This window comes from Hippopotamus amphibius, chromosome 11 (genome assembly GCF_030028045.1).
Source record: "Hippopotamus amphibius kiboko isolate mHipAmp2 chromosome 11, mHipAmp2.hap2, whole genome shotgun sequence".
NCBI lineage: Eukaryota > Metazoa > Chordata > Mammalia > Artiodactyla > Hippopotamidae > Hippopotamus > Hippopotamus amphibius.
In genome coordinates, this window is record NC_080196.1 from 8030330 (window position 1) to 8042835 (window position 12506).

Sequence of the window (12506 nt, forward strand, 5' to 3'; positions counted from 1 at the left end):
TAGGATGAGGATGTCTCTGTCTTAGTGATCACAGATCTCAAGGCTCTTTGCTTTCAAAATGCTTCATGATTAAACTGTAGGAGAAAACAAATTAATCATTCTTAGATTTTTTTTTTTTTTTTTTTTTTTTTGGCACACGGGCTTAGTTGCTCCGTGGCATGTGGGATCTTCCTGGAGCTGGGATTGAACCTGTGACCTCTGCATTGTCAGGCGGATTCTTAACCACTGCGCCACCTAGGAAGCCCATTCTTAGATTTAAGTCACGTAAAAAGAAACTAATCTTCACAAATGTATACAGCGTTCCCAGTGAGGTCGACAAGGCAATGGGAATTTCAGATTAAAGCAGTATGTGACAAGAGACTTTGGCCCTTGGTGATCATCACTGGATTTACTTGGGTTACTCTTTCACTCTGGTCATATCAGTGTTGCCATTGTCACAGTTATCACCATAACAGCACAAGACACACCAGTGGGAAACCCCAGGAGAACACGTGCTTTATAATCTGAGAGATAAAGATATTTATCCAAGAGAAAGCCAGCAAAGTCCCAAACTCAAGAGACTTTATTGAATTTCTCCTCGGTGCATTTCTTTTCAGTGGAAGATCACAGGCTGGGTTTGTCAAGAGGATTTCACTAAGAAGTAGGACGCGTACCCATGAGGAATGTCTAGAAGCAAAACACTGTCTAAAGACAACTTCTGTTCACACGGTATCACTTGTACCAAGGTCTCAGCAAGTCTACCTGGGGGCACTGCTTCCCTGAGGCATCCACTTTACCTCCTGAAAGCAGGGCTGGTGGGCGCCTGGGATGGGGCAGGGCAGAAGCAGAGGCCCCGCGGTTAGGAGAGCTTCAGCAAGCTGCTGTCCATGCAGCGGCGTGCTGGGGGAAACAGGAAGGGAGCAGGCTGTGCCGCTCATGAAGGCAGACGCTCCTTGCCTGCATCCCGACCCTGTGAAAGCCCATGAATAGGGTCTCAGGTCCCACCAGGTCTGTGGTCCTTGCACCAGCCCTACTGCTCACCTACTGATCAAAAATTCTCATCGCTCTCCTCCAACACGTGCCCCTATTTTCATGCATTTTTTAAAGGTCTTTATTGGAATCTAATTGCTTTACACTATTATGCCAGTTTTTGCTGTACAACAAAGTGAATCAGCTGTATTTATACATATATCCCCATATCCTTCCCTCCCACGACTCCTTCCCACCCTCCCTGTCCCAGCCCTCTAAGTCATCACCCATCATTGAGTTGACCTCCCTGTGTTACGCAGCACTCGCCCGTTTTGACTCTTTCCCTCCTTCTATGCTACCCGAAAGAAGAACAAAAACTGTAAAAAGGATGCAGAAAAATTCTCCTGTTTGACAGAAAGAACTGGGTGGAGTGGATGAGAGACCAAGATGGGACGGGGAGGAGCACGGGGAACTTCAGCAGAATTGGTCCTGTTCTAGTGTATTATTATTATTAATAGTTTTACATTGGATGCATGTATATATCAAAAAAAAAAAATACAAAATCGCAAAAATAGAATTTTTGATAATTTTAACAAAAATTTAAAAAAGTAATAAGAAATCCCACTTGGAGGGGCAGGGAGGAGTCTTTTGTAATGCTTTTAGTTTCTGTATCCCATGATTTCATTCTGTGTCTAAGTCTCTACAATCCAAAGCAACATTAGGAATGGTCTGCGTTACACAATCTTTTGCTTCTGACGTCTAGATAAGGCCTTGGTAATGGCGCAGTGGAGTTTACCCATGAATCCGGCAGAGCAGGAATGTGTGTAACCAGCTCCTGGTGTTCTGCCCTAAGGCCTAGTCAAGAACTGGGCAACACAGGTGATGCTCAGGAAATGTAACAGGTAATGGACGAGAAGTTAAACATTGCCACTGTGCCATGATCGTGACACTACAAATTCATAACCTCACCGTGAACAGCCCCTAAGAGTGTCTGAGTTCAAAAGTGGGCCTCGCTGACTAGCAGCATCTTTTTGCATTTTTCTACACATATGTGGAAAGTAAAATTCGATTGCTTCCTGTCTATCTTTAACTCCTTGGCACCTAGCTTTATTTATATTATCTCTGAGACTTGTGCATTGACAAGAGTATTTCGATTTCTCAAACTGCCTGTTGGAAAGAACTTATTTCACAGAAATGCCCTTAAAAAGCATTAACAGCCACCACAGTATTTCTTCGATCTTATGATAACCTCTTTGTCTTAAAGCCCATGAACTGTATGACCCTTTCCCTTTAAAGAAAACCCTAAGAAAAGAAGCATAAGTATTCTCAGTGCCTGCTCATTAGAACTTGGATCCCATTTTCAGAAACTGCAAAGTTATAGAAGGTTGTGTGTTTAAAATCTAAGATTACTCGTTTCTTTTCTCTGACTGGAGGAAAAGCCCCATGTTGCCTACGCTGGATTTATTAATTCTCTATAAATTCTCTCTGCCCCACTTGGGTGTAGCAGTGAGCTCATTTATTTACTTGCATAGCAACAATATAATGAAAACTGAGTCTGCCCTTAAAAATACACCCTCATGGGCCGCATCCATGGTTAACCCTTCCCACTGCTTCTCTCGTGCGCATCAAGTTTTCTCCTCCGGTACTTTGGGAGGTGATTTTCTTTCCTTCAAAGACGTTTTGATGTCTGATTTTATGCTAGAACTACGCCTTTTGCTAGCCATGCCTAAATCACGGCCAGGCTTTTTTTTTTCCAAATGAGGAGAAAGTCACAGCTGAAAGCTCAGAGGTGGAACGGCGCTCTTGGGTCACTTTCCTTTGACACAGCGTTTGGGCAGCAAACCACTCCATGCGAACAGTGCCCCAATTGTCAGGCCTCCAGCATGTCTCCCCTGCTGCTTTCAGGAAGCTCTTTGTGTAGCAAGTGCTAAAGCAATATTTCGTTACGGAGCGACCAAGTGCCAAAGAGCAGCTAGAAGCATTTCAACATGAAAGAACATGGTGGGAAATGACGTCTGGGTGCTGCAAGTGTCTGAGGTCTTTTTCTGGACGAAGCTGAAAACAGCCTGTGACAGAGCTGGACACAGCACAGCCAGTTTTTTTACATTCCATGGACTGAAATGTTCTTTGAGTGAAAACTATAAAAGGCGCAAGCATTTTGGTTCTTTTGTTGTTCCAATAAATTCAACAAAACGCTAAGCACCAAATCTAGATGTTGAATTGGATTTTGGAGAGATGCCCACAGATGTGACTATGTGATTATGGAAAGGGGAAAGGGATGAGAGTTTCTGCACCCAGATGCCTATGGGTATCATTTCCTCCTAAATGGGGGAGGAAAGACGCTGTGACTTGACTGGGAGAAAAGACACGACGGCAGATGGAGCAAGCAGCTCCCGCAGCAGAACCTAGTGCCAGCTCTGAACCGCGCTGACCCAGGGCTGCGGCAGGGCTGTCGCTGCAAGAGGCATCAGACCCATCCAGGCCTCTGGCAAGCCGAGAGGATGAAACAGGAAAGTGGGCAGAAAGTGACTTTCAGGACGAGGTACTCTCTTAGCTCCTGGTAGCAAAGCAGCAATGAGAGTTCTTAACGAGGCGCTCCCCGGAAGTGTTCTCAGGTATGGGGCCAAGTCTGCGAACTCTGCTGCCCCTGGTCAGCACCCCCGACCTCCCTCCGATGCCCCTGCCTGCTCCTTGCTTTCTAAGACATGGTTCTATCCTCTAAAGGAGACTGTGGTTTCCAGATAGGAAGGTGGACGGGATCCTAAAGGTGTAAGAGGATGTGGCAAAACATAGGGGTCAACTGACATCTACAACAACGCCTGACTGACTTTTCTTCTTTCTTAAGGATCTTGAGGCCAGGTCGTTTTATTGCACTTTTCAAGTGACTCTGGGAAGGAATCGGATAAGGATATCTGGGTCATAAAATTTTAGTCAAGACCATTAAGCGATAATCCAACCCTACTCCCCATTTCACAGCTGAGGGGACCAAAGTTCAGAGGTTATTCAGCTCGATGATGACAGGGCCATGAAGCAGCACCTGGGTTCGTGGGGCCCAGCAACCCAGCAGCAGACACCCCTCACCCCGCCTCCCGCCCATGCCACGTTGGCTACACAGCGCTCACAGGCTACACAGTGAGACAGATTAGAAATTTACTACTTCTCTAACTTCACAAATGAATACTCCTAGAGAAAGTTACTTCCTTACTTGAGAAGCAAAACTTGAAATCTGGGTATCTTATGTTTTGGGGGTGCCCCTTTCACTGGCAAATCGGTGCTGGGAGATTTGACTGTATTTGGTTAAATGAAGTTATCCACTTGGAGCAGTCTGAAGTCATTCGAAAAGACGCTGTTTCCAATGGCAGAGCAAGCCAACATAGCAACGTTCTCGGCGGTAGGTACCATGGTCTTTACAGCACCCTGATGACCTGCTCAGAACTTCGGAGGGTCAGCCTGCCTTGGAGCAGATGACTGTAGTGGGGCGGCAGGCACCTCCTCGGTCCTTAACTCAGACTCCCTCAGCACTGAGGCTTCACTCTGGATCGGAGGTGGAAGCCTTCGGAAGTGCCTTTCATTCTGGCCAACGGGGTGCTTTTTAGCACCCAGGGTTCTGGGGAGCTGGAATTGCTCGTGAAGGGTTTACATGTGGCCTCTTGTCTTAGGGCTTCTTAACAGCAACAAGGAGCTGGGATGGAAAAGTCGTTAGCTTCAGGGTCTGACAGATGTGGGCTCCAACAGCAATCCTGCCTCTTCTTAGAGGTGCGTCCTTGAGCAAGTTCACTTCTCGGACCTCAGGTCCCTGCCCTGTAAAGCAGAGGCTGCTGGGACGAACACCTCATGAGGCTGCTGGGAGGATGAGACGCGATTATGCACATGATGCCCCTAACGTGCAACCAAGCTCAGAGGCACCTGGGGGTCACCCCTGCTTCAGATCTAACGTGATCATAAAAAAAGTGAGTAACTTGAAAACATGCTGAAGGTTGCACAGTCGATTGGTGGTAAAGGTGAAAACACATAACTGCTCTGAGAAATAACTGGTTTAAGCACACCATGCTTTAAGAAAACCAAATATTACAAAAATTATTCAAATAAACCAAATATTGCAAAAATTATTCAAATAAACCAAATATTACAAAAATTATTCAAATAAATCAGATGTGATTGTGGCCTTGCTAAAGGATTTTTTGGCTTCAAAAATTGACTACTGTGGGGTCCCTTTAAAGAGGGGACTCTCCTTGGTGCTTTTTCACATGTTGCTGGAGTCACAACTTTGAAGGGGACCTACCATCCTGAGCCACACCTGTGCTCCGTAGACAGGCGCAGCATGCCTCTCTAGATGGGGGCCTGGACAGCAAGGCTGAAGGCACAGCTGTTTAGGCCCAAGTGCGTTTAGGATGCTGATGGCATCCAGCTCTGCGTCTTGCACAACGTTCTCAGACAAGTCTGCTTTTAAAGATGCGTTCAACCAATAGTAAGTCTTAGTTTCACCGTCAAATCACCAAAATTCACGTATTCTTTTCTCTCCCTCACAGAGCATTATCCACTGAGCCAGACAACATATTACATATGATGCTGACCTATTCTCCCCGATAAGCACAGTCACTTAGCATGAAATCACCCAGGAAGGGAGGAAGATTACCTCTGTTTGCTTTGTTGTGAGTTTGTAAGAAGTTACTAGATCGCTCCTAGAAATACACATTATCTATGAGCTTTATAACCAATTGCAACTGAGTTTGAAGGCCTTGGCATTGACCAAACAAAAAAGACCTTTGTTCATTTTTAAGGAGGTAGTACAGTTTAATCATTCCACTGGCGTGGGTGACTTGACTGGGAAGAGTTACTTTTCCTTTTTAAAGTGAGGTCATAGAGCCCTTGAAATGCTCAAGGACCTCCAATTTTATGTAAGATTTAAATTTTATCTTGACTCTTGAAGGTAGAGATTTTAGATTTTAGGTGAAAGTCTACTTTTCTGCATACTCCAAAGAGTTATTTATTGAGGAAAAAAATTCATTTACATTAGGATTATCTTTATATAGAATTGTACAATTCCGGAAGAGTGTCGTATTTTATTGAGTTTATGTGAAGAAACTGGAGGTACCCTCCGCCCTGTCAAACTCTGATTCTCCCCAGTATTTTTCAGGTTGTGTATGTATGGCTGTGTGTGTGTGTGTGTGTGTGTGTGTGTGTGTGTGTGTGAAGGGAACAAAGGAAAGTGAGGTGAAGTCAGAATTTATCTTCTCTGGGAGCTTTCATTTCCTCTTAATCTATTTTAACTTGTTGGTAGACAAATTATACTGCTACTATACAGCAGTGAGTTGGCTGGTATCTGAGTGTTGTTCTGGGCAACCTGATTTCACAATGCTTCACATCCCAATAAGAGAAGTCCTCTGTTCCCTAACTGATGGCTTTGGGTGTGTGTGTACATGTGTGTGTATAATTTGTGATGACTCAGCGTCTAAGAAGGCACAAACATTGCAGCTTAAACTATTTATGGTTCTTGTATTACCTTTCAAGGAATGGGCTTGGAAGACCTGGCTAAAATCTTTGAATCATTTCCTGCCAATATTTGGCTATGTCTCACCTTGGAAGGTAGGAAGTGGTTTTCATAGATGATGTCATGGGGTTTAGATAAATTCTAATGTTACTTGAGTTGTCTGAGTGCCACCCCTGAAGCAGTACTTGCCCCAGCCCAGTCCATCATACACACTATAACTGTGTGCTGTTAAAGTTTTAATGAGCCTGTGAGCTCCCTTGAGATGAAGTGAAATGTACAACATATTTTGGGACCATAGAGGAGGGAGAAACTGCTGGAGTGCAGAGAAAGCGTCACAGAGGAGATGAACATTGAAATGGGTTTTAGAGTATGAATAGGAGTTCACAGCACAGAAGAAGAAAGGCAGTAGATAAATAATAGCATGTGTAAAGGAAGCACTGTTCCTTAGTAGGAAAAGTGTGGTTCTCCTTTTTAGATGACTAGAGAAGTGCTAACTAATCTTGTCTAAATTTGGCAAAATGCATAATAGTCAGGCCCTCAGAAAAGCTGAACATGACATCAATCATGCTTTCAAAATCACTTGTTGTGAACAGATAGCTACCACTGCTGAAAACAGATGGTGACATTCTCCAAGACCCTTCTGGGGGAAAATGACCATGTATAATCTGACATATGTCATAACAGACCAATGAGCTGGACACGGGATTTGAATCGTATGTGATGGTGAACGGGTGATAAGATCAGAACCACTTTTCAGCTTATTTAAAGGTCAACTCAAATTAAATGCTTCGCTTCTTGTTTCTGCCTGTGCATTCACTCATTGGCTGTCATCTGTGTGCTGATGGTTTGCTATGAGCTTGGTCTACAGCAGTAAAGAGACAGCCATGGCCCCTGCCTGCCTTAGTGGAATTTATAATTTAGCCCCAAACTAATCTTCAGAAGGATGCAAAGCAAATCTAAGTCCGCCAGTTAGAATAAAAGCGATGTGTCCAAAGGATAATCAGAGAAACACACATAATTCCCAGTGACGATCAGGCACAAAATCAGTGAACTCAGGTGGCAGGTTTTGATGTTTGAAGTAGAGAAATTAAGCTCTTTTAGACCTTCGCAGACCTTCTGCTTTTGAAGTTTTGGTCTAGATCGTCCCCTCCAAACCACAGTCCCATATTAAGTACAGTTTTGCCTTTAAAAAAATCGAGGACACTTTTAAAAAATATAATTCAGCGTTTCAAATTACTGGACTATGAGTAACTCTTTTAATTTAGAAATGCCTGTGAGTTCTTGGCAATCACAGGGCATATTTAGAAGTCTTTGCAAAGTGAGAAAAATCTAACCTACAAATTGTTTTCACATGAAATGAAATAGTTATGACAGCTAAAGGTAACAATTAATGAGGCTGACATTGTGTTGTTTCCTGCACATTTGTCTAAGTGTTTATTAATTTCTATTTTGCAGTTTTTGTGTTTCATATTTCGGAGCCAAAAGTCTTTATTCAGTGCTCCAATGTTCTCGTAGACCCCGGGCATCCTGCCCACAATGCCTAATGGATAAAACGGCCCTGCACACAAAACCCAGAGTAAAAAAGACCAATGAAATTAAGTCAAGGTGTCAGTGTATATGGTTTCCAGATAACTTTGAGAGTTCTTTCCACTCTGTGCAAAATTTCTGGAGAACCAAAGAGAGAGCCACATACTCAAAGGGAACAGCATATATGCTAGCAGTAAGGTGTTTGCATATTTGGTGCAGAGTATAAAACACAGACACAGCTGATCAATTCAAAATAAACTCTGAGAAAGGAAAGAAAAACACAAGGCAGAAGGCACTGGTTTTTTTTAAGCCCCTGCTCTGTGAAACTCCGAGCCAGGTTCTTTCTATACAGTGTTTCATTTAATTCTCACAGCAACCCTAGGAGGTAGTTATGATTATTTCCATTTGACAGAGGAGGAAACTAAAGTCTAAAATAAGTTCAGTAACTTGCCAAGGGATTTACAGCTACTAAAGAAACAGAACTAGGAGTTGACTTCACCCCAGAGCCCAGGCTCTTTTCACAATACTCATGCTGTCTTCTTGTTTCAGGAAAGGGTGGGGATTATATGATTCTCTTTCTTTCTCTAACCACTGATTTAATAAGTGATGAATGTCATTTTATGTGGATGGGATGCAAGAAGGTGGGTGGGGGCTGGAGTTTCCCGGAGAACGAAACTGGAGTGATACAAGGCAGAATTTGGCTTTTTTTTTTTTTTTTTTTTTTCTGATTCACTAGTAGAAAAAACTGTGGTGGATAAAACTTCTGAAGCCCACAGTCTGTAGTAACATCAAGGGAATCTTTAAGCGTGGAAAGTCCCGAATCACAGATTGGGACATATCCAACTCCCTTCATGGCCCCGTCACAGGGCTTCTCAAAGTGCAGTCCTGGACCACCTCCCCCAGAACTATCCCAGGAGCTTTCTAAAATACAGATTCCCAGGCCCTGGGGTAGAATTGGGGAGAGGCCTGGGAATCTGCATTTCAGCTAACCGTCCCTGTCTCTCCGGGTGATTCTTATGTTCCCTAAAATTTCAGAACCACACTTTAGTGGTTCAGAACAAGATTCCATTTTGCCTCTTCTTTCTCTACTTTAATAGCTTTTAAGGACTAGCTATCAGGAATGTCCAGTTCTGGGTTCACCACTATTTTACAGATGGGACATTAAAAGCGAAAGATGGATATGGGGCTATTTAGTAAGTCAGTAACACTACTACAGTGAGAACTCAGAAACCCCCCTGCCTGATCCCCCCTGTGCTGGGATTAACTCTTGGAGCCTTGGCTTAGTCATTACTATGATTCTCCCCCATTGAGAAGATCTTGAGTCAGAAACATCACCGAAGGAGATGTTGATGGAAGTTTTTAAAGCAGCTCAGTTTTTACTCACGAGGTTAAAATCACCTGTTAGCAGCCAAGCCATCTCCACTACGAAGGAAGGAAGGAGGGAAGAAAGAAAAGGGGGAGAGAGAGAAAAAGCAAAAAGAGCAGGGAGGGAGGGAGAGAGAAAAGAAGCAAAGAAGGAGGAGAGGGAGAGGAAAGGAAAGAAGAGGGCACGCCCACTCCCATGGGGTGTTAGCCAATGGTCCAGTGGACAGGACGGAGATGGCAGCCTGAGAACCAGTGGCAGGCTCAAGGTGAGGTCAGGTGTCCTGGAGAACACTTGGTGGTTGGCAGGGAAGAGCCAGCACCATGCCCTCCTGACTCACCACGTTACCACCTCAGACCCCAACTGCTCGAAGCTCAGCACCCCAGGCACTGTCTACGCCGGAGCCCCCGTCAAGCATCCCCCAGGTCTGTGGCATCCCCTGGAAGGGCTTGCAGAGCGCCTTTCCAGAAACTGGCTTCCTCCTACAGGAATCACCTTCCTTTTGCTAAACATAAAACCTTCCACTGGTTTTAGAATTAAAAAAAAAAAAAAAAAAAACTAAACCCCAGCACCCCAGCCTCCATCCAAGGGAAGATGTGTGACAGTCTCTCCCCACTAAATGGGTGCAGAGGGTCCAGGAGCAAACCTGCAGTACAGTCACAGCAAACAAAATGGGAAGAGGTCCGAAGTTTTAGACTTTTCAGACTTGGAACTAAAAAGGTTGAGTCTAACAAGGAAAACATGTCACCTTCCTGCCAAGATAAACTGTGATGAAAGCTTAGACCCCACCACCTTTCAGCCAAGCATTTCCTGTGCTGGCCTCCCCTGTCTGCCTCACACCAGCTCCGATGAGGGAGGGCTATTTTTAAGATGCAAACAACCAGGACAAAGAATGAGAGACGTTATTTATTTATAGTTACACCTTTCAACTGTTCTTTTTCCCCTCTGGAGATAGAAGCCTGGTTTGACTCTCCCTTTGAATCTAAAATCCCTGGGGTAAGAAGGACTTTGAAAGGTCATGGGCTCAGTCTGCGATCCCCAGACAGGGATCACTGTCCCAGGCAACACAAGTCGGAAACCTGTTCACTTCCTGAGGAATTCCTCCTAATGTATGTACACTCTGCTTATGCAACACCTGTGCTCTTGAGCAGTGTTTTGTAAAACACACGGTTTGTATAAAAGGGGATTTGAGAATCCATTCATGGTTTTGTTATTTAAGGAATCCAATAAATCCACCCCCCACCCCCCCCACTTTTTTCCCAACGGAGGATTTCATTGTCATGCAAATAGATGTTTCATAATTTACCTGGAATTGTAAATTCAGTCTCTGCCTTAGGTTTTCGCAAGGCAGGGCACATGTATACGTCATGTTCTAAGCATCAACAAGCTGTTGCTGGTGTCCAACTGCATCTTTCCTCTTGTGATTCAGGGGTCTTTTCCTATTGTGTTCAATGAGCCCCCTCTTAATACCAGTCCTCACTGGACCCCTTGGAGACCCTTGGAATTTGCCAGTAAACCGAAGGGAAAAGCCCTCCCTTGCAGTGTTCACAGAAGCATCATCTTCCTGTTGGCTATTACCCCCCACAAGCTCACTGACATTATTTTCTGCACAGCATGTTTCCCCACCTGACATTCAGTGTCTGCTTGCATCTCCTCGCTACCGCCTGAGTATCGCGGAGGCTCTATTCACTCTTGAATTCATCACTGTATCACAAGCATCGAAAATATACCAGACGCATAAAATTCATTCGATTTTCTACGTATCTCAAATTGTTACAGCATTTGGGATTATATAGAGTACTGAAGAGGTCCTTCCTTTTTTGTTTTCTTTTTTAAACATGACACCGTCCTAAATACCCTAACTCCACTGTTTTTACCCACTGCCTCAGGCATTATCACAGGAACGACTGGAAGGACAAGAGAGGATGGCTCTTTTCTAAATTCGCTAGCCTGCGTGTTTTAAATGAGTCGACCTGGATGCTGGCAGCTCTCCACAACAGGCTGGGTGGCACGACCCACTCCTACCTTCCTTGCTGCCTCTACCTCTGGTGGGTTCTTTGTGCAGCCAGGCCAGGGGGGTCACGACTCAGCTTCTGGGGAAAGGAGAGTCCTTGCTGCCTCACTGCGCTTGAGCAAAATGTGGTGCCTCGTACCACTCAAGGGAGAAAGAGGAAAGACTGGAAAGTGCTTGAGGGCAGAGTCCACCTCTAAAAGCAAGTCTATCAGAAAGATGGAGAGAAGCCCTTGACGATGCGATATGACCTGGCACGACTGGGGACCTCGTAATGGCGATGGGTCAACAGTGCTTGGCACAGGGTGGGCGTTCAAGAAGGTTTTGCTGACCAATGAATGGAAAAATGATGCAAAAATAATGCCCAAGTGAGAGTATTTAGATATTTTTACTTCTTGGAAGATATACTTACTTCTTTGATATACTTCTTGGAAACTTCAGGTTCTTATTTTAGGAGTACACACATATACACACATGTGTTGAGAGCAGTGGAAAAAATTAAGTAAGAACACAAATCCAGTCTGTTGTTCACTCACCTTTTTACTTACGTGGGGACCATTAGCCCCGCCAATGCCTCTCTGCACGGATGGTGGTACTTGATACACATCTTGTTCCTGCGTACCATGGCCAGTAGGTACTTGGTAAATTCCCTGATTTTGGTAGGAAGGTGGCACTTGGTAGACGGTGTCTCGAGGGGCGCCCTGTGGGTTTGGAATTTGATAGAGCATCTGTTGGCCAAAGGGGGGCTGGTGCACCAGTCCAGAAGCAGGTGGGTCCTGACTGGAGGAGGTCTCCTGCACGGGGCCGATCAGAAGCTTCACCCGGTTGCCTGGGACGATGCCTTGCCGGCCGTGTAAGGAGCAGAGCCACCATCCTTCCAGGCCTCCTGTGTTCTGCTCTATGACAGTCAGGATGTCTCCCTTGCGAAAGGCCAGCTCCTCTGCACACTCGGGGACATTGTCGTATAAGGCTCTTGCCATAAGATTCTAGGAAGGAGAGAAGAGGGGAACCCATGTCAGAATATTAGCTCAGTCCCTTTAACACCTAAAGCCCATGCTCTTGTGGAAAGGCACACTTCCTGGAAAGAAGAAAAGAATCTGAACAATAGCCTGTAAGGAGAAAAACAGATGGTGAGACAAAAGACAGATCCACACATGCTGTGTCTG

General features: G+C 44.8%; 1 protein-coding gene across 2 annotated transcripts in view; it reads right to left on the reverse strand.

Moving 5' to 3' along the window:
- The window catches only part of NEDD9 (neural precursor cell expressed, developmentally down-regulated 9), a 171997-nt gene that overhangs the window by 15148 nt on the left and 144343 nt on the right, over positions 1 to 12506 (reverse strand). For both annotated transcript variants that reach the window (XM_057699912.1, XM_057699911.1), the window contains one exon: positions 11877 to 12326. In XM_057699912.1, the coding sequence (XP_057555895.1) occupies positions 11877 to 12326 (450 nt within the window). The remainder of the gene's footprint in view (positions 1 to 11876; positions 12327 to 12506) is intronic.